At 35.2% G+C, this 21564-nt stretch overlaps 1 protein-coding gene across 8 annotated transcripts in view; it reads left to right on the top strand.

Moving 5' to 3' along the window:
* MCTP1 (multiple C2 and transmembrane domain containing 1) overlaps positions 1–21564 on the top strand; it is a 549320-nt gene that overhangs the window by 310847 nt on the left and 216909 nt on the right. For all 8 annotated transcript variants that reach the window (XM_037800839.1, XM_037800843.1, XM_037800840.1 and 5 more), the window contains 3 exons: positions 3912–4054; positions 11033–11112; positions 14773–14884. In XM_037800839.1, coding sequence (XP_037656767.1) covers positions 3912–4054; positions 11033–11112; positions 14773–14884 — 335 coding nt within the window. The remainder of the gene's footprint in view (positions 1–3911; positions 4055–11032; positions 11113–14772; positions 14885–21564) is intronic.

Below are 21564 nucleotides of genomic sequence, written 5' to 3'. Positions count from 1 at the left end.
ATTTCACCAAGAATTGCCAGATTGCTTCTGAAATTGCTGAACCATTCTGTACTCCCATTATCAGAAAACAAGTTTCCCCATCTTCCCACAGCCTCACCAACACTAGATATTATCCATCGTATCACTCAGAGATTTTAGTTGCAGTCAGAACCCACTTTAGCAGGAAGTGGGTATTAATCATCGATATATGCAGGTAAATAAAGGAAGATGTACTTATGGAATCTCTAGGAGACCAAGCAATTTAGGCTCCAAGGCTAATGTGATAGTCAACTTTTAGAACAATTGTGTGGTTTAACAAAAACTCACAGAGTTTCAGTGGTATACAACAAGCATTTATTTCTTGCTCCTAAGTTGATGAGTTGGCTGGGGCAGCTCTGCTTCGGGCTGTGGTGGTTAGAGTGGCTCTGCTTCCCATGTCTTTCATCCTCCTCCTGGGACTAGTAAGCTAGCAAGACATGTTCTTCTCATGGTGATAGCAGAAGCACAAGAAAGGACACTCATTCCCCCCTTCACAAGCACTTCTCAAGCCTGTGTTTGCAACATATATTCTAAAACCCCACTGGCTGAAGCATGTCACATAGCCAAGCACAAAGTTTGCCTATAGTGGGAGGGAGTGAAGATACCTTGATGCAGAGAGAGGTAAAGAATTGGGACAAATTATGGGAATTTACCCCATTTAGGAAGCTTGGAAACAGTATTCAGTCACATTATGGGGCTTCTCTTAGATGCGTGGGAACCACACAATAGGAATACCACGTCTTGAATCAGTAAGCACAGCCTGAAGGCTGGGAGACCAAGTACTGGCTTCAATTTGGGGGAGGCAGAGAAGCTATTCAAAAGATGCTGGCTGACCCATTAAGTGATATACACGTTTACAACATCCAGTTCTAATTTTTGCTCTTCTGATCAGTGAAAAGTAGTTTCACACTGTTTCAATTATTTGCATTTTCTGTACTAGTATTTTTTTATTATCATTTTTTTATTTACTTGTGTATTTGGGCTTTCCCTTTTGAGAACTGACCATTAATCTGTTGGATTTCCTGTCTTTTCTTGTGATTTTCAAAAGATCTTATGTATTCTAGATATTAATTTCCTTTCTGTTTCAGGAACTGTTGAATACCCCCACTCTTTCACATGTTAGTTAACTTTGTCATTGTATCTTCATCAGAATAGAAACTCTTAACTTTGTACACAAAGTTCTCTCTTTTTTTCCTTTTGGTTTATGTTTTTGAGTTCTTGCTTAAACATAAGAAATGTCTCCCTTCAGTTTCAGTCCTGTATGTTCTATTAGCTCTATAGGTTTGCAATTTACAGTTAGCTGTTTGAGTTGTCTGGAGTCCATCTTTGCATATGGTGTGAGGTAGGCATCTGGCTTCATCTGTCTCCCTGCAGTGAGTCAGTTTCTCAGCACCATCTCCTTACAGTTCATCCTGTCCCCATTTACTTGTGTGGTCACCTTTGTCGAATACAATGTTCCCATTAGTCTGAGGTCTCTAACCTAGACCATGGATTTGTTCTTGCACCCATACCATGATGTTTTTGTTCTTGGGAGTCCATCTCCTTTTTTACCACCATCTGGGAACCACTTACCCCTATCTCAAACTGCTCTAGAAAGCCAAACTTTTAAAAATTATTGTAACTTCTCTTCATATTAAAAAAAAAAATTGTCCCTAATCTCAGATAGTCATTTCTTAATGCAATACCATTGTCTACCCCTTGCTACCTAATCTTCTAATATGTTTGAGGCTGAAAAATCAGTTAGCCAAACTGGTTAGAATTTTGCCTAAGCAGAGTAAACAGTGATCCTATAGGAAAAAGGCAGGACCTGTAGCACATGTTCTTTGGGATATCTACTTTGAACACCCAGAGACCTTTCCTTGTTCTCAGCTATCACACTCAGGTGTAAATTTGAGAGTAAGTAAAGATTTTACTGCCTATGCAAAGAAAAAGTGGTAGAGCTTTGAAACTCTTCTGAAAGTTGATACCTTGGAGTTATGCCTGGGAACACTTGAAATAAAGCACTGTGGAAACTCAGAGCATAGATTCCCAAATTTATTTTCATTAATCTGTTTTGCAGACTGCCCCCACCCCCCACATCATTAAGGCACTAAGTCATTCAGTTATTCACCAGATGTTTATCGAGGATCTACAGTGTACTTGATTCTGTACTAAGTGCCAGAGATGTTTCTTTTAAATGATTCAAAAGTCTCTGATCTTATGGCACTTACAATATTTTTTCAGGTGGTAATAGTTGCGTAGATGATTTTCAAAACCAATGGCAACAATCTGATCTGGAGCATGACTAAGAAAATTCAAATGGTACATGGATTTTAGTGTCTCTCAAAATAAGTGTTGTATCACCCTCAACCCCCAGGGTACCGAGCTGATAATTGGGAACCATCATGTTAGAAAGAATTATTTTAGCCATTAGACATTTGATTGCATTGACTCCCCTAAAGAATAGATTATAACAGGTCTCCATGTAAAATTTTGCATTTACATTTATAAATTTCCTCAAAGTTTGTACCTTTATGATAAAATCAAATGGTCGAAATGAAATGGACTTTTAAAATGGAAACATGGGATCATCATTCCATTATACCAGGGTCTAGAGAGACAAAAAGAAAATGTATTTATTTGGGGGAATGTGGACACTTTAGAGAGTATGCCCAAATGATCAAATAAGAAAAGTCATAGAAAATCCTCATGTCTAGCATGAGTTTTTATTTGTCATTGAGGGTAAGCGGAGGATTGAGGAGGGATATGGATTGTGGAGGGATACAGATAGAGGGTGAGTTTAAGGATAACATCATAATCATAATACCTAACATTTATATGGTGCTATACAGTTTCACAGTCCCACTCACATTTTTCTCATAATCATATAGACCGTAGTTACCAAGTGTAGCTTCAGCTTGGATAAAACAGGAAGAATTCAGCCAAACTTTATCATAAAAGAGTCAGGCCTTATATGAAAAATCATTCCCTGATGGTGAGGATTACTACGGACTGGAATGACTTACCTTATGTTAGTTACCTTATGAATGTTAGTGATTCACCTTCTCTGGGAATCCTTACCGACAGCATAGAGTCCCTTAGGTCAAGATTGGTCTTATTTTTCAGCCTCAGGCCAAAATGAGAAATGGTATAATATATACATAAGTATGTACAGGCTCTTCCCTCTTGGAATTGTAGTAGAATAAGCACAGTCATTAGAGTCAGACAGCTTTGGTTGGCATCCTAATTCCATCTCTTGCTAGCTGTATACCTATGAGCAACTTACTTTATGTTTCCAATTTTCTTTCACCGTCATAGGAAGTTTGAGAGGTGTTAAGAGATAATATCCAGCTTACTTAATAAACATTGACCCCTTCCACCTCACACCTTCCTCTGCAATCTCTGTTGCTTCCTAATGTTCTAAATCAAAAACTTCTGAGCAAGAGAGAATATGAGTCCAAGATGAAATTGAAGCCCAATTTGAGATTCACCTTTCCCTAAGCCCACCAGGCTAGCATAAAATTTTATCACGCATATGTCTGTAAAACTAGTCAAATCAGCAAGGATCATTGATGATCCTTTTTATATGCAATCAGATCATATGAAGAGAAATGTCAGAGATTAACCTCTGTGATTTATAATTTGAATTAAATTACAAAAATCACAGTAGTAACAGAAGATAAAACCTGTCAGAAGATTAACAACAATAATTTACTGTCACTTCAATATATAAGGAAAAATTTGTAAAACAAACAAACAACAACAAAAAAACAACCACTCAATCCTTGTTTTCCTTTGTGATAAATTTCATTAACTTTTATTCCTTTAAATACTTTGTGATGTTTAGATGAGCTATTCTCTCACTTCCATAGAATGGCATGATTAACATGGATCCATCTGTATCTCTTTGACAGGGACAAGTGATCCATACGTGAAGTTTAAAATTGGAGGAAAAGAAGTTTTTAGAAGTAAAATAATACACAAGAACCTCAATCCTGTATGGGAGGAAAAAACTTGCATTCTCGTTGATCATCTTAGGGAGCCATTGTATATAAAGGTGAGCCATTTATTTGTTTTTCCCTGATGGAATCTGACATAGAAATCCCTGTTTAATGTTTTTGTTTTTTTTTTTTTCCACCATGTCTCTATCTGATGAGATTTTTCACCAGAGATGTATTCTGCTGTGCACAACTTTATTGATAATGTAATAAGAATGAGATTGAGGGAAAGGGGTGTTAGTGGGAGTATGTTCCTTCAGGACAGTTCTATTGCCAGTCATTTAGGAGGATTATGAAGTGCATTTCCTCCTGCTTGGTGCTGTTAATTGATTTAGTGCAATTTGGGAACATGAGAAAAAAGCCTCCATACTTTCCAGCTAGAAGGAAAGCTTTCAAAGAACCCAGCCTTTCTGCTTTAGAATATATCAGAGAATTCACCATATGTCTGGTTGCAAGCAAAATACTTAACTTTTAGATGAGAAGGGTGAAGATAATGGAGGGAGAAAAATTCCTGTCTCTAATATATTATGAAAATACTCTTTCCTCTCATTTGATGTGGTAAGAAATAAAAGAAAGAAAGAAGGAGGAAAAGATTGCAATCCTAGTCCTTTGTTGTATTTCCATGCCTGTCTTCTTTTTAACTCATATCTATACATATTTATATTCTTTTGCCCCTATATTCAGTGACTAAACATTTTTTAACTTTTATCTCAACATCACATGGCCCATTCTTTACTCTAAATTGTCACTAATGGCCCATGAGCCAAAAAATCTCATATACTCTCTCAGCAGTCTCTGAGCATCCTCACTTTCGCAGCTTCTTTGCCCTCAAATTCTCATTTATTTTGCCTGCAATTGTTTCCATCCTCCACAGAGAGGAAAAAAATAATCAAGATATTAAAATCTTAGCAGGACACTTTGTAATGTCAATGAAAAGACATTCTCCTAAATAGACAGTAGGTAAGTTTCTAGAAGTCATCACAGGGAGAATAGTCCCATGTTTGCATGAGAAATTGACTTGATTCGACACCGACTAAGGGATATCAAAGAAATAAAACTATGGAAGTATCTTTTTCTGTCTACTGAGCACAAGAATTATTTGCATGAGAATATTCCCAGCCTACCTTCCTCCTGCTAAAGGTAAGACCTTAACAGAGATGTTTGTCTCCCACTCCTCTCCTCCAGAGAGAGAGAAATGTCTACACGAGAAAATAGGATTCCCTTCATAATAAAGAGCTGAAATTGGGAATGAAAAAGGAATAAAGAAAAGACAAATGATCTGTGAAGAAGTTTTCTTTCCAAGAGGTATAGGAGACATGAGTTTGAGCAGCTGCAGTTGTGAAGAAAATGGATAGGAAAGGCAAAATGTTAATAAGGATATTGACGGACTGTTTTGATCTCTTTTAGTGTCCCTTGAGAGAAAAATCATGACAGGAAAGTGATACATTTTTAATTACTTTTGTTGTGGATTTATATTTCTTTAATATGGTGCTTCTCCAAGACAGAACCATGTGGATCTCTAGTCTTTAAAAGGGTTACAAATGAACTTCACAAACTTACATTAGCCATTGATTGGGTCCTTTTTATTTTTCTCTTGGGCTCAAGAATGAGTATTCATCTATTTAGAAATCTAGATGTCAAAATACATATTTCAAAAGGAATATCTTACTCAAAAACAAACAAAAAAATCTCAATTACACAGAAAAGGATGACAAATAATTCATCTTGGTTTGAGAGATCAAATTATATACATATACTGTGAGTGGAGCAGGGACACTTCGTGCCAAAAGACTTGGTTAATGATATACTATGAGCAAGGAAGCTAGGAGACAGAATGCAAGGGTGTTTTTTCTTGTTTGTTTGTTTCTATGACTTTGAGTACTTAAAGTACAAGATTAAGTTGCCACAACATAATGTCTACTAGACAGAGGATACATAGTGAACTGTAGAAGATTTTGTCACTTTTTTACATCTCAGTATAAGAAAATGTGACTAATTTAAGTAGAAATCATACTGGCCTCTCAGAACACTACTTCAACCATAAAACCATAAAACTATTTTCATGCAATACTTTATACTTTTTTAAATGCTTCCATATTTTTCTTTTGTTTTTCATTTATTGTGAAATGCGTAAGCCTTCTTTTGAGGAAAATCTCCCATTTTAAGCTTTTTTTCTCCATTTTTTGTTTTACCCACTTTTTGTCTAACCTTGAGCATGCATGGATAGATCCTAAATAAAATACATCAGTGAAAATGAAATTTTGAGTTGCTAGAATTTCATGAAAATTGCCTCTTTTTCATTGTTTCTACACAGCCATGTGTGACTGGCTTACTTGATTTGTTTGATGCCACATCCTCTGTGATGGGAGATTAATCTTGCCTGAAAGGTTTCCTAAGAACTAACTGACTCTTTAGTGACAGGTAATATGAAAATCCATCCACTAACTAGATGCTTAGAAAAATATTAAATCTACAACCCTCCTACCTATAGTTAGAGGAAAAAGAAGTCCATGCATACCCTGTAAATTGATTTGTGTCTATGTAAAAATTACCAGGGGGAAACAAAATTCAGTTCTGAGCCAAGGTTATAAAATCACATTAAAGTTGCCTTGCTGTATATTACTAGTAAAAGCAGTTTTTTTCTGAGAAATCTTGAAACCTTCATTTTAAAATACTATTAACAAACTAAATAAGAATGTACTTCACTTTCCAGTTGGTTGGAACTCATATAATACTTAATTTTAATGAAAAGAGAATGTTACTTCTGCTCTGAATGACTTTATAGTGGGGTCAGGGAGAAAAATGCTTGAATATTTGGGCTGGAAAAATATTTTTAATAAGGTACCAATAGCAGCTGAGAGTTAAAAATACAGAACTTTTCACTGAGACAAGAATCATGGGAGGTTTCTCTGTATCCACAGTGATACTCCCCTACATCTCAATTGATAAGATAAATTCAGCATCCGTTTCAGTTGAATTCAAATTGTCTGCATCATTTCACTGACACTGTTTCTCAAGATTCCCACTAAACATCCAGAGTTACACTGGAAGACATATAATATAGATACATAAAGGGAAAAACGTTCATCTAAACTGTTGTTTGGACCACTATAGAATTAGAAATCTAGGTATTAAATTAGAACACTCCTTAATAACAGAAAGATACTTGTACATTAGGAAGATGATTCTGTTTCAGGACATGCAACTGTTTCTAAGGTTGTCATCATTTAAAAAAATTGATGCTTTCTTAAATAACACATATCTATCCAAACTGATAATTTAAAGTTGAAAACGTTACTTTATGTCCTGTCCAAGTTAAGGACTATATTACTATCCTACCCAAAATTATCTCTTAATATGTTTTAAGTGACCTAAAAAGAATGTTGGGTGCCAGTGTCAGTTTTGACTGTATGCCAGAATTATCCATAAAGCTTTAAAGAAACTGGATGTCCCAGTCCCACCCACCCCATAGAGATTTATTCAAGTTCTCTGAAGCCAAATCCAAACAAGTGTAATTTTAAAACACCTCCAATAGGTTATTCTTATGCATAGCTTGGGTAAGAAGCAATTTTTCCTAAATGGAAACAACTGAATGGTTGGAATGGAAATATGTTTGCAGCCATAATCCACAGAGCACCTAAACAGAATTATTCCAAAGTCAGAAGTTGTTTGTATTATCTTATGTGTTTAGTCTTACATGGTCCAAAAACACTTCCTAAATGCTTGAATCAAGAACTCAGCTGTTTCAGACTAAAAAATAATAATGATAACAAAATAAAACAAGCAAAAAATCATAACTATATTTGCTTTTGGTTTATGGTAAAAAAAAAAAACACACATGAAGTTATTTGGTTTGAGAGAGATGACATCTGCAACACATCTTCCTCACAGTAATAGCTATCATTTACTAAATGCCAGGCCTACAGGATATCAATTAATCCTCATGATAATCCTAGTAGTAACTGTTTTTATCGGCACTTTACAGGTGAAGGAAACTCAGAGAAATTAAGGAATTTGCTTAAGTTGGCCAGTAATTAAGCAACCTAGCTTCTATCCTCTGCCCCACCCCCTGTGCCAAATATAGCTAATTGCAATGACCATGGTTAGATTTTATTTGTTTGTGTTACAATGTCATTTCTGTCTCTTAGAGTTTAATTATTCTTTTGTATTCAATGATTATTTTGAATCTGCCTTGGTATAAAAATAAGTCATATACAGATTTGCTGAGTAAGATCTTATTTGTTGATTCACACTCCATGATCTCATGGGGTGGGTTAGCCATTAAAGAAGCTTTAATTTGGTTTAAAATATTATTCATACACCAACGTTAAATTTTTTTTAATTATTTTTTAAATTGGATGCACTGCTATATATTCTGTGGGAAATGTAAAAATAGAACATTATGAATATAGTCTCATTAATTCAATCATATAAATTATCATGCAGTGAATGTAATGAAGTCCCAAGGAATTATTTACTATTACTGAATCAGTGCCAGTTAGATGCTGGCTGTCATAACTCAGAACACAATTAGGCATAGACAGCTGCAGTAGGAGAGGGAGGACAGAAGGGACATCATGACTTATCCCTAGAGCCATTGTCTGTTTCCTAACACCGGGGCTGAGGAAAATCCTGTGGGGATGTTAACCATGTTGGTTCTTGCCAGGATAGAATCCCAAGGTCTGGTAAGATCACTCCTTTCCAGCCACACTCCTTTCTCACTAGTTTCCTCAGTGCCTTTGCACTTCCTATTCCCTCAATATGGAATGTGCTTCCCCCAGATATTAAACCACCTTTCCTCCTCACTTCTCTCAAATGCCACCTACTCATTCTGAATGAATGACTATGAATCATTTGAACTTCTAGAGCAAAACTCCCATGAAGCTATAATTACCTATGGACATTACAGGCATTTGGGCTAACGAATTCCCATTCACGTCGAAGCCAGTGTATACTGAGTTTTCTGTTACCTGTATACAAAACCATTGTAACTGATACACTCCCTGTTTTGATGTCGGTTATACCGCCGCATCCACTTGCAAGTACACAGGTATATGATACATAAGATGTGCAATATCTGCCTGTGATAGGTTACTGAGTAGATAACTAAAGCCCAGAAGTGTAATCGATCAAGGAGAATATTTATTGCAGAAGTGCTGCACTTTTTACAACAAATATACTCCTGAAAGGTTGTATGTAAATGAAATGACTGTAAGTTGAATAATTTAAAAGGCATTAAGGGAGCTTATTAATTAAATAAATCCTCTTGTGACACTTCAAATTTAAGAATTCTTTTTTATGCCAAAAAGTATATATCTTTTTCTGTAAATATTAGTTTTTTTTACATGTTAAATTTGTTTAAATCAAAGTACACCTTCAATTCTGTTTAGAACAAAACAGTAAGTGATTCAGAGCCACTACCCATAATATTCTGTCTGCTTTGAGCTTTCTAACTGTTGTGCCAAAAATGGGTCACAGGCCTGCTGGGCTATTGGAGTCTCACAGCCTGGAGAATCCAGTGGCCTGGGTCACCCATTCAAGATCAGACTTACCTGTTTATGCTCATTTATTCTAGTGCACAATACAAATATTAGAAAAGAAAAAAAAAACAGCACAGCTCTAAACTTCATCTACTGGCCCTTCTTCATCTTACAGTCATTCTCTAATCTCTCCTATTACTCTCTCTTTCATAACTGTGTTCTTTTCCTTACAGGACTTACCAAAATGTGTAATTATATATCGCCGGTGCAGTTTCCCTAGTTTGACATCTGTCTCTCCCTCTCACTAAACTATAAGCATTGACAATGTCATTTTTGTTCACCAGTATTTACCCAACGCCAAGCATGGTATCAGGTGCACAAATGCTTAATCGCTGTTGACTGAGTAAATAAATGAGTGAGAAAGTAATTAAAGGAAGCCAGACAACTCCCATCTTACTTAGGCTAAAATCCCTAGTTCTTCGGAAATGGCACGAAATGATCCAGCGCTGAGCTATTTCTCCAACCTCTTTCCCTCCCATTGTCTGTCTCGCTCAAACTGCTTCAGCTACATTCCCTCCTTGCTGATCCTTGAGCACACCAGTCCCTCTTCTGCACTTTCTGTTTCTTGGGACTGGAGTGCTTGTCCCCACTCCGACGTGGCTTTATCCTGCTCACCCTTCAGGACTCTACACAAATGCCCTTCCTCGGAGGGACTTCCCTGGCTCCTTCCCTAAAACAGCAGCTTCCATCCCGACCCTGAGACCTTTATTTGTCTCGTAGTACTCAACCCAAACTCTGTATATCAGTTTTATACGGACACTTCAGCCATGAAAAGTAGGCTCCAAGAGGTCAGGGACATTATCTGCCTTATTTGCCTTAGTATTCCAAGAGCCTGGAACAACGCGGGTACATAGGAGACATGGGATAAATAGTGTTGAAAGAAGGAAGAAATGCATTCTCTCTTTTCTTTTCATTGTCTTTTTGTTTTGCTGTTAGTCATATTAATATTACCCCCTAGTAATTGCTTATAACAATAAAAACTCAATTTAATTTAACCTTAATCTAACTTTACTCATATCTCAATTTTTACTTCTTTATATGTTTAAAGTGTCACTATCCTATGATAATACCATAGAATTTATCCTCAATGACCATAAAAGTATGAAGAAATTGAAATCATATTCTCACTTTGTCCTCACCATAACACTTGACATACTTGAATTTCATACTACTCACTTTACCTTTCAGTAAAACTAACATTCCTTCTAAAATAAAGGAAAAACATATTCTAAGTCTGGGTTTTCCACATTTTTGAAGATTTACTATATTTTATTTTTATTTTTTTACATTCATCTTCCTTAAAGTGCTATATGATATAAATCAATTATTTAAACTAAAGAAAATAAAATGTGATTTTCTCTGAATGGTTTGTGATACCACTGATATTCCAAAGAATGAAAAGAAATATAGAGTTTCAATATTTTATAATCCAGAAGTTTTCATTTAAAGCTTATATTGGAATAACTTTTAATAATCTCTTGTCTCTTCTTTAATTAGGTCTTTGACTATGATTTTGGGCTTCAGGATGATTTTATGGGCTCTGCCTTTCTGGATCTCACACAATTGAAGTTAAAAAGGTAATTCTGAGCTGCCTTAATATCACTGCACCTCGTTATGCAGCTAGACATGTTTACTAGAAATTGTTAGTAGATCTGGGTTCTAGTCACTGCTCTGTCATTTACCACCTATGAGCCCTTGTTAGTCAGCCTTTCTCAAGTACAAATTTCTCATCTACCCAATGGAAATAATAGCATCTTCTCCACCTATCTCATTCAACAAAAACTTTGATTCAACAGAAAAAAAAAAAAAAATTGGATACCTGCTCTGACCCCAGAGCATTGTGCTAAAAACCAGTAATCAAAGATAAAAGACACAAACTTTGCTGTCATATTGCCATTGTGGTTGTGGTGCAGAATAAAGAAGATTATGCATGTTAAACGTAGTTATTAATTTGAGAATCAGATCACCATATAGGAAACAAAACTTGTGCATTTTGCTTCAAAAATAGCAACTCTCTTATCACTTGACTAAAGTAGAATCTAATTTTGCTATCACCAATAATCCTAGGATACCAAGGATTGCCCATAAAGTGGAGGCAGATGGGTTATATTCACTCAGTTATATTCATTTATCATTGCTTGATTCGTTGTTAAGCTAATAATAATCATTCTTTGCACATAACTATGGGCTTAAATCTTTCAAAATGCATTTCAATATAGGAATTAAGAATTAATTAGTACTACAGAAGGAAAAAATAGAAGAAGGAAACCTTGTCTGATTTGGGTGACCATATTACATCATGTGGCAGGGATAATAAAAGCAGAGGAATGGGCCAGGTAACTACTTTATGTCTCTGTAGATTTGGAAGATCAGAGACGTAAAAATAGCAGAGCTCCCTTGTGTGTTATAGTCATCTAAGTTCTAACATAGGTGGCAGCTTATTGTTCTTTCAATGATCATTTTTGTCTCTGACTGGACAAGAGAGCAGCTTTGTTAGTATTTCCTACATGTTCTCCTTTCTGACCTAGAGCCTAGCGCAGGCTGGACCTAAGGATAGAACTTCGTTGGTAGTTGGCTCTCCACTTCTCAGCTGGTGTTGTACGAGGCCAATTATCATGAGAACTGAGCTCAAACTATAATCTGCTGTGTTCTTCTTCTATAAAGGTCACGGTCATTTTTTCTGTAGTCCCCGCGTAAAGATGTGCAAGTTAGTGGACTTAAGACTTAAGGGCATAGATTTCTCGTTCTCTATTAAAGTTAAATCATTGGTGAAAAATAATTTAAATGGAAAAATATGGGATGATTAATAAACTAAAAGGTTAGATTATATACAAGCATTTGGTGCTTTTTATTTTGTCATGTTACTTATTTGATGTGTTACGGTTCCTTTCCCCAAACTGCATAAGCATCAAATTGCTACTTATTTGTGCTACCATATGATGCATTAATGTATATAATTTGGATTGTCTCTTTTTTGAATGGTGGTTATCTCTTTAAAAGAAAATAATAGGTAAGAGTCATAAAGCAATTGGAAATGTTCTTGAATCTTATCATGTAACCATTATAAAATGTGATGAAGTTGTTCCTATTAATCTTTATATGTAATCATCACAGAAAAGTGAAACAAATCAAGTTGTAACCCTATGTATGCATGTACTATAATATTTACAATGTGGTATTGTAAGTATGCTTTTGTAAAAAGGAACAAATTACTAATGAACCATAATGATTAGTTATAGCTAAATTCATGTTGAGCAATTAGCATCATAACTATGATAGCTTATGTATATTATCAATCTGATGGGTTACTTATGGTTCAATTAAAACACCCAACACCAGAAAAATATTTTCATATTTTTCATAGTGTCTTTCTTGGCTTGGAAAGGAAACATCCTGTTTCTTAGCTCCATAAAATCTTAGCATTGAAAAGGACCTGTGTTTCTAAATCCTGATTGTACGAGAAAATTACTTGGTGAGTTTTTAGAAGTATGTAGATTTCCATGCCCATCCCTACTTTACAAAACAGTGTCGTCAAGGGTGGAATTCAGATAAATCTGCTTCTTAAAAGTTTCCCAGTTGATTCGGACATGCAGCCAGTGTTGAAAGCTGCTTATTTGGACCAGCTTTATCTACCAAGCCCCTTCCCCCAGCACTAGAATCCCCTTCCCCCAGCACTAGAATCCAGTAGTAGTATGTACTAAAAGGTAAGCTCAATGAGGACAAGAATCTTATTTTGGTTTTGCCCTCTGATTTTTACCCAGAACATAGATAGCACAGTAGGTGGCATTTGTATTAATACATGTTTTGTGAATGGAGGAATGAATGAAATGAGTGGGTGAATGACTGAGCAAGCAAGGGAACATTTCTAATTTGCCAATATTTCAAGATTCTTTTGTTTGTTTGGTGCTGAATATTACACAGTACCCCAGGTTTATGATGCATCTTAATCCCTATTTTTAAAATATTAATTGGAATATGCAAGCAAGATGTTACCTACCCATTGTCAGTGAGTGTGTATTTTGTATTACTTTCTAAAAGTGATAGTGGCTAATATTGAGTGATTAATTATCTCATTCTCAGAGATGCGTGCCTAATTCCAAAGTGTGTGTTACCCAACTCGTTAGTATTGATTTCCTTGTCTGTTTCAGACTCTAAAAATTGTTTAGGCATAGATTAAAACCACCCAAAAATAGAGGCATTATTTTAAATATTGGATATACTTTTAAATACTTATACATTGTTTTCAATGCATGTCTTCAATGTATATCAGGGAAATTACATTTTACATTTTCTTCTTCTCCCACTCATCTGTTCACTCTGAGACATGCTCCTGCTTTAAAAAAAAATCCTATAAAACTAAAAGGAAGGTAGAAGTCAATAAATGACCCTTATTTAGTTGCTGGACTCAAACTGATGAAAATAGCTGCTACTGCTCTATATAGGATTAGCATTAGAGGAAGGGACTTACAGTTTTCTCAATACTATTAGAGTTTCTTGGACATTTTAAAAATACTTTCATACAATGATTTGTACTTTTCCACATCTTTTCTTTTTTTCTTTATTTTCAAATTCAAAATGTGTAATCATATGGATTGTTAAAGTTTTACATTCATCAAATGTAGTTTCAAAGTTATTTACTCTGATTTGTTGAAGTAAAGGTATATGGCTTCTGATAAGCATGCAGCTTTATATAGTCTCAGGATTTTTCATTGGAGAGCTTTATTAGTTTTCCATTTGGTTCAAATTATGATCTCACACTGAGAAGTTGCATAAAAATTTGTACTCTCTTTGCAACAATGTGCTTTTGATTTCAATATAATGTATCTTTCATTTGGCATTTTATACACACACACACACACACACACACACATATTACTGTTGTTATTTTCTGGGGGAAGTACCCACATTGCATCTGACCTTGATTCCCATTGGGTGTCCTTAAGTGTTTAGAAGGTCAAAGCACAATGGTATTAATTTCTCAAGACTTTTCATCAACTTTCCAGAATCCTTTCAAGGGCAGAAACTCATCTGGTGAATTCAGTTATACCCAATTGGCCCACATTTCACTGGATAGCATAATACATTGATAATATTTCGATCACGTAAAAAAATTATACCAGGAAAATAAAGGAAGACAAAGTAACTTTTCCTCTTAAAAATAACATTATTGTGCATAAAATATATTTTTGTCTTATTCATTTAATGACTGTTCAGAATCTAAATGTTTTATATTACAGGCCCACGGATGTGACCCTTACTCTGAAAGATCCCCATTATCCTGACCATGATCTTGGAGTTATTTTGCTCTCAGTCATTCTTACACCCAAAGAAGTAGAACCCAGGGATGTGGTAAGTTCCCCCACAGGCCCCTAGGAACTCTTTCTTGCTTTCACTTTTCTGAAAGTTGTAAGCCTTCTTTGGACCCCAGGGTAATAATAAAGAGAAGCTGCATATGAAGAACTGGCCTTATTCTTTTTTTCTCTGGTATCCAGGGTTTTGCTAGGCTATGCTTATTATATTTTTTGAACTCAGATTTCCTGTTTCATGATCCAGATCAGAACCTCTTGTTGTAAATAAGGGACAGATTTACACATTTTATTATAATTTTGTTTATCAGTTTCAGACATGTTATATTCTAGGCGAGTATTGATATTCATTCAGGGAATATGTTTACTAGTGAATTGAATATTTGGAATTTCACATTGGGGTGTCCAGACTGTACCATTTTGATTGTATTGTCAGGTGTATCATAACAAAGAAAACGAGGTGAAATTATAACAGAGTTTCTGCTTTCTGGTATTTGTTTGCTGAATGATAAGTGAGTACTTTTCATCTTCTTGATGGGCTTCCATATTGGTATTATACTTCTCAGCACTGGCTGTCTATACTTCCTTGCACACCATGCTGCTATGAGAACTAACAAGGGATACAGAGGAGCCAATTACTCCAGCACCATTGAAGTGGCATTAAAAAATGTCAGGTTTGACCTGCATCAGTATGCTTGCCAGTGCACTTTCTGCCACAATTTACCAGAGATTATTTATTAGACTCAATGTGCTTTCTTGGACTTGGGAGCTACTCTAACTAGTTCTGACTGTAATACATTTTAGAAGTAGACATAATTTTTTTAGGCAAGTTCAAATACTGCATTTCAGCAACGTGTGTATTGCTTCCTTAAAATAATGCATGATTAAAGTTGGTATTTGATGTCTGTCAAAAATATATTAACATTTTTTCCTAGATTGTAGGTAAAAATAGTGAATTGCAATTTAAAATTTTGAATGTTTTATACTCACTGAATAGTCACCCTTTCAATAAGTATTTCCACCTATCCTGTTAAATTTAAACAAGTAACATATACTCATAAATAATATTTTCTAAGTATGCTTTAAGAAACTGTGCTTCATTCAGTAAGGAAGAAATTTCTCTTTTCCAACAAATATTGCCAAGTAATACCTACTGTTAGAACATAACATGGTGAAGTTATGTGTGTATGTGTGGAAATGCACAGACAAGTGCAAATGGAAAGGTGGGTAAGGAAAATTTTTTACAGAGAATATTTAGAAATGGAAACTCTTCATGGAAGACCATCATTTTAGAAATTACCGCTTCGGAAGACATTATTTCACCCAGCACAAACCGAGAAGTATATCCTGGCTGCCAAATGCATATACAGGAATAAATTATAAATATTCATTTATTGCTTTATTCAAAATAACCCTGGTATTTACCAAGCACCTACTGTAAGCCAGGTCTTATGTTAGGCACTTAGAATAAAACAGAACTTAAATTCAGTGGAGAAGGACTTGGAGATCAAATGATTGCTAAAATAAATGTAAAATGACAACTCTTTTACATGTCACAAAAGAGAGGTATATATTGCTGTATGTGCAAATAATAGGAGAATTTGCTCTAGCCACATGGCCAGGAGGTATAGAAAGGGCATCTCAAGAGAAAGTAAAATTGGGGGTGGGGTCTGAAGCGTGAATGAGAGTTAATAAGGCAAAAACCAGGAAGAGAGGAAGGATTCAAGCAGAGGGAACAGCACATGCAAAGGCCTGTGGCTAGAGAAGCCATGCTTTACTTCAAGAATTTAAAAAGTACTAACATTTAGAGAAGGTAGAAGCAAAGAGAGTGAGGGGGATCGTGGGGCACAATGACACTGGAGTAAGAGGGAAATGCCCAGGCAAGGTAGGGACCGTTGGTTATGTTAAGATTTGCATTCTTTCCCAAAGAGCAATGGGGAGCCATTGAAAAGTATGAAACAGGAAGTAGCACAATCCTATTTGCCTTTTGAAAATACCTCTGTAGCTGTACTGTAGAAAACAGATTGAAGAGATAAGCTTGGATGCTTGCAGACCAAGTTAGGAGGCTATTGCAAAAGTCCAGGTGAATAGCTATGGAGGCTTGGACTGGGGCTGTCAGAGGTTGAGAGGGAAGTAAAATCAGCAAAACTTGGTGATGGAATATTCTTGTTTTGGGGTACTTTGTTACTTTAATGAAGAACAGCATTTCATAACTGAAAATAACTGAGTGCCTGAGGTCTTGTGTTTCCCCAAACAAACCAAAGTTGCAATATTCTGTAGGCTGGAATGATGTAGCAGTTCTTGTAATTATTTGATGTTTCGATGGTGGACAGTCTGCTGGTTTTTTACATTAAAGAGGTATTTGCTAGTCTATAATCCAGCTGTTTGATAGATCAACTTGGTATCAAGATACCTTATGATGAAGCTGCTGAGATGTTCTGAATTGCATAGAACTATAGGCCAGCACAGACAAAGTAGTTCTGAAGATTACTTTTTTCTTCAATGCTTGCAAAAATTCTTCAATCTCTTTGGATCCCCAAACTTATTTTTAAGCAATCTTTTGAATTAGGAAAGAAATCATTAAAAATATTAGTGTCTGGTTGCTGATCCTCAGTGAGTTATCAAACATGAATTGGGAAGGAAACAGGTAGATTCCATCAGTTATGCATCCAAAATATGGTTTTATTTATCTTCTATCTTTCTTTCTTTTTCCTTTTCTTCATTGTATATCTCCAGCCTCACTCATGCTGAACACCAATAGTTCCTCTTAAAATCTTCATGCCATTTCAAATCTCTTTGTCTTCCCCAGCTTTTGGGGGAAGATACCCCTGACTACCGAGTATTTTTCATTCACTGCTTTACTTCATGCCCTCCCCTTTTAGAGTCCCTAATGACACTGGAATTTGTTCTGCTGGGTTGACTAAGAAATAGGCTCCTCTTGCCTCTCATGCCGTAGTTGACTCTCTCTTCTTCAATGGAGGAGCAAGTGGCTTAGCCAGAACTCGGAAAAGGCCCGATAGTTGCAGCCCGTGGATTGGCTGACCTCTGGCTGGTGAACGTCTTTGTACTTCCCATCCTAACCTGGGTCCCACCTGATGAGGCGGGAGAATGGTGACCAGTGTGGCTACACTGGGTAGTAGAGCAGCATGGCTGCTCTCTGTGGTGTGATCAACAGCCAAGGTCATGGGGTTGGTTTGGGGGAAGCAAGCTGGATCAGGGGGAGGTGGAGGAGCTTTAAAAGATCCCCTCTCTGAGGACCAGCATTCTAGTTAGTCGGATGTCCTAGATTTGAAACTTGGTTTTCTAAGTATATGCTTTACATTGTGGAAATTCTCAACAAATACATACAAATTTGCTTGTTTGTTTGTCTGTTTTGTCTATTAGAGGATCTATACCTATTTTATTGAGCTCTCCAAAACTGTTAAATCAACAATAGTTGTTAGATTTTGAGACTCTGAATAAGGGCCGTTTGTTGGCATCTTAAAAAAAAAAAAACACATTGATCATCTAGGAATTGTCCTCGACACAGTAACTCATTCTTTCTTTCATTGTTCAGAGACCTGCAGTTATTTCTCTAATTAAATGGAAATCCTGATGAGGAACTTTAGGGCTCTCCAACAGGTAACATATGTTCCCTCACGTGTAATCTCTGTCCGAATCATACAAATTCCTCCGTAGTTCTCTCAAGTTCAAGCTTTCTTTACTATCACTTGTACCTAAAATATTTCTCTAGTTGACGTCATCTCCATCTAGTAGCTTATAACACATTAAAAAAAAATCTGTATCTAATTTATTGCTTCTGGTTACCTTTCTTATAATGACTCTTCTCAAAACCCAGTCCAGCTTTCAGTACCCACTGGCTGTTTATTTTGTGGGTTGTAGATGGGTCACTGTGAGGATTCGAAGGATGTTTCAAGTGAACAGGGGAAGGGATTTTAAGTTTTTATTCTAACTTCAGTCTTCATATCCCTGAGGTTGTCACAAAAAGTATTCTTTAGTAATTTCTTAAAATTAGTATATTAATGATAATCTGCTTAAAAGCAGGTTTTATTCCTTTACTCAAAGTTTCTGTGAAGACAATGAATTAAAAGACCCAAGTTACTGTATTTTTGTCGTTTTGTAACATGTCTAATATTATCAAAATATATTTCTCTTGGCTATGTTTGAAGTTTCTTGATTAGAAACAATCAGAGTGATACACCTGAAATACTTATATTGCTATAGTGAACATGGTGGCAAAACTTACAAGAACTAGCCAATCAAAAAATACTCAATCTTGAAATTTAACAAACTGGAAATTGATTATCAAATGCTTCACAATTTAATATTTGGAATGTTGTGCAGGGGAGGAATAGAGGATGGTTTTTGCATTGACTCTCACACAGCAAAATTATAAGAAGACTTCTGTTATCTTTGATTATTACCCCAGAAATAATTTAACCTTTGGGTATTTAAGACTTTAGTTTGTAAAACCACATGTTCATTCTTATGCTTTTGTTTATAAAAGTTTGCTAAATATTTTATGTGTATTAAAATGGAAAGTGGAAGAGATGAATTTGAAGTGCTTTTAACAAATAAATCCCAAAGAATCAACTAGAAAATAGAACATTAATGTTAAGAAAAAGCCTTGAAAAAGGTATTTAGAAATGAATGACTTGAAATACAAAGTACTTAGCATCACAAAGTGCTAGAATTTCTAAATCGGTTATCTTGTGTTTTTTATTCACTGTTAATACTGACAATGAATTGCATGAATAATACAGTTGGGATGATTTTTCCTTGTGTGGATCACCAGTTCTGGAAATCAGTAAATCTGAAGACTCAGTTGAAAAGCCTATCTGCCTACTGAATCTGCTAAAGAAGCCTCTAAATCATGCAGTGTCTAATTACAGCAATTTAAGTAGTGCAGTATGAGTAATAGATAAAGGAGTTCACAGTTGGCTTTATTAAAATCTTCTCCATTGAGTTCATGATTGAATTCTTTTATTTAAAAAAATCCCATTTTTGGACAGATACATCTGTATATATTTTTTTAAGTTTCCAGCATTGTGTGTATGAGAAACTGAAACCTTTGTGGGAGCATGCTGATAGGCTGCATGGCACAACTGTCATTGCTGTTTCTAATGCATGTCCTGCAAAAAGTGAGCAGTGCATACATGTATGTCTTATATCTGGTATTTTGGTCTAATAGTGTGTTTGAGTTCTTTCTGGCTCTTTTCCTAGCAGAGTTCAATACACAGCTTTCTTCATTGGAGAATCTGTGAAATAAAAGTGAGTTAATTTGTGTTATATACTCTCTTAAATAACCCAGACCTACAAATTTCTTGGCTAAAGCTAAAAATAGAAAATTCTAAGAAACATATGAATTGACCCTAGTTGGCTAGTAGTGTGATAAAAATCTCATTTCTTATGCTAGTTTATTTTTCATATTTTTCATAATTATTCCACAGTCAGCATTTGAAAAAATATTGACCTACAAATAATTGAATATATGTTTTCATAAGATGTATGTATTATAATCTCTAGCCATTCTGTGATTTCTTTTTTTACTTCTATAATAGCTATGTAATTACCTAAAGAAAACATCACTACAATAAAGGATGAAAGTAAAAAATGAATTGAGATTATAGAATTAAAAAAATATATATTATCACTTCTGCAGCTCATTTATCACAGGCCATGTTTTTATGGAACTCATTCCTTTTATTAGATTCAAGGAAGTTTGAGCAGCTGGTCATTAGTATGAGCATTTAAATTATACTATAATAATATTTGATAATGACACTTTCAAAAACGAATTCATATGTTTCTCAGCTGAAGTTAAGATCGTAGAGCATAAAAAACAAATCTTATTTTTCTAGATTTTACTTCGTCTCCTATCTTTAATATTTCCCAAATAATCTCTTTTTGACATATCTCATAGATAGCAAAGGTAACAGTATTAATAATATATGTCTGTTAAATTTTTTTTTTTTTTTTTTTTTTTTTTTTTTTTGCTTTTCTGCTGTTTTCATCTTTATTGAATCTTCCCTAATCCAACTATCTCAAAAGAAAAAAGGACTTGAGAATGGGATATTTAAACACACTGCTTAGCTAATGGTTTGGCAGAAACAAGCAGAATTTTTTGTTAAAAAATTTAGAGCCATGAGATCAAGAGAATAAAATACTTAATATTTATATTTAGGGAAATCACTGACTTTTTGTTTGTATCAGTTTCCCAATCTGAAAAATAATACTATGCAGTCTGAGTATAAAGCTGATTTTGAGAGACAAAAAATATCAACCTTACATGTTGCTTTACATAGGGAAGGTTAATTGTATGCAGTGGTTCTAAGTAAGGGGATGTGGTTTTGACCAGCAATATTCCTAAATCCAAGGAATATTGAATAGTGTTGCCTTGAGATTCCACATTTCCTAACATTCTAGGGCTCCCTTTTTCATAGTGTAATATTTTATAGAATGGAATATTATAAGATTCTTAGATGCTAGAAGATGATGGTAAATGACCTTCAGTTAAGAGATTTGACTCTTTTTTAAAAAACATATCTGAACTGTTCTCACTTGATTTGGCTCAAAGCATTGTCTCCAGGAATTGCAGCTCTTTATCCATTGTAACAGCTTTCTGAGAAAGTTGAACATTTATTACCTGACTCCTAATGGAGCAGTTTTTGTGAATATGGCACACCACAAGGCATTTGGTTTCCAATTGCCTTTTTTGTGATG

This window comes from Choloepus didactylus, chromosome 13 (assembly GCF_015220235.1).
Source record: "Choloepus didactylus isolate mChoDid1 chromosome 13, mChoDid1.pri, whole genome shotgun sequence".
NCBI classification, from domain to species: Eukaryota; Metazoa; Chordata; class Mammalia; order Pilosa; family Megalonychidae; genus Choloepus; species Choloepus didactylus.
The sequence above is the reverse complement of the archived record's forward strand: the minus strand, read 5'-3'. Positions and strand labels throughout refer to the sequence as shown.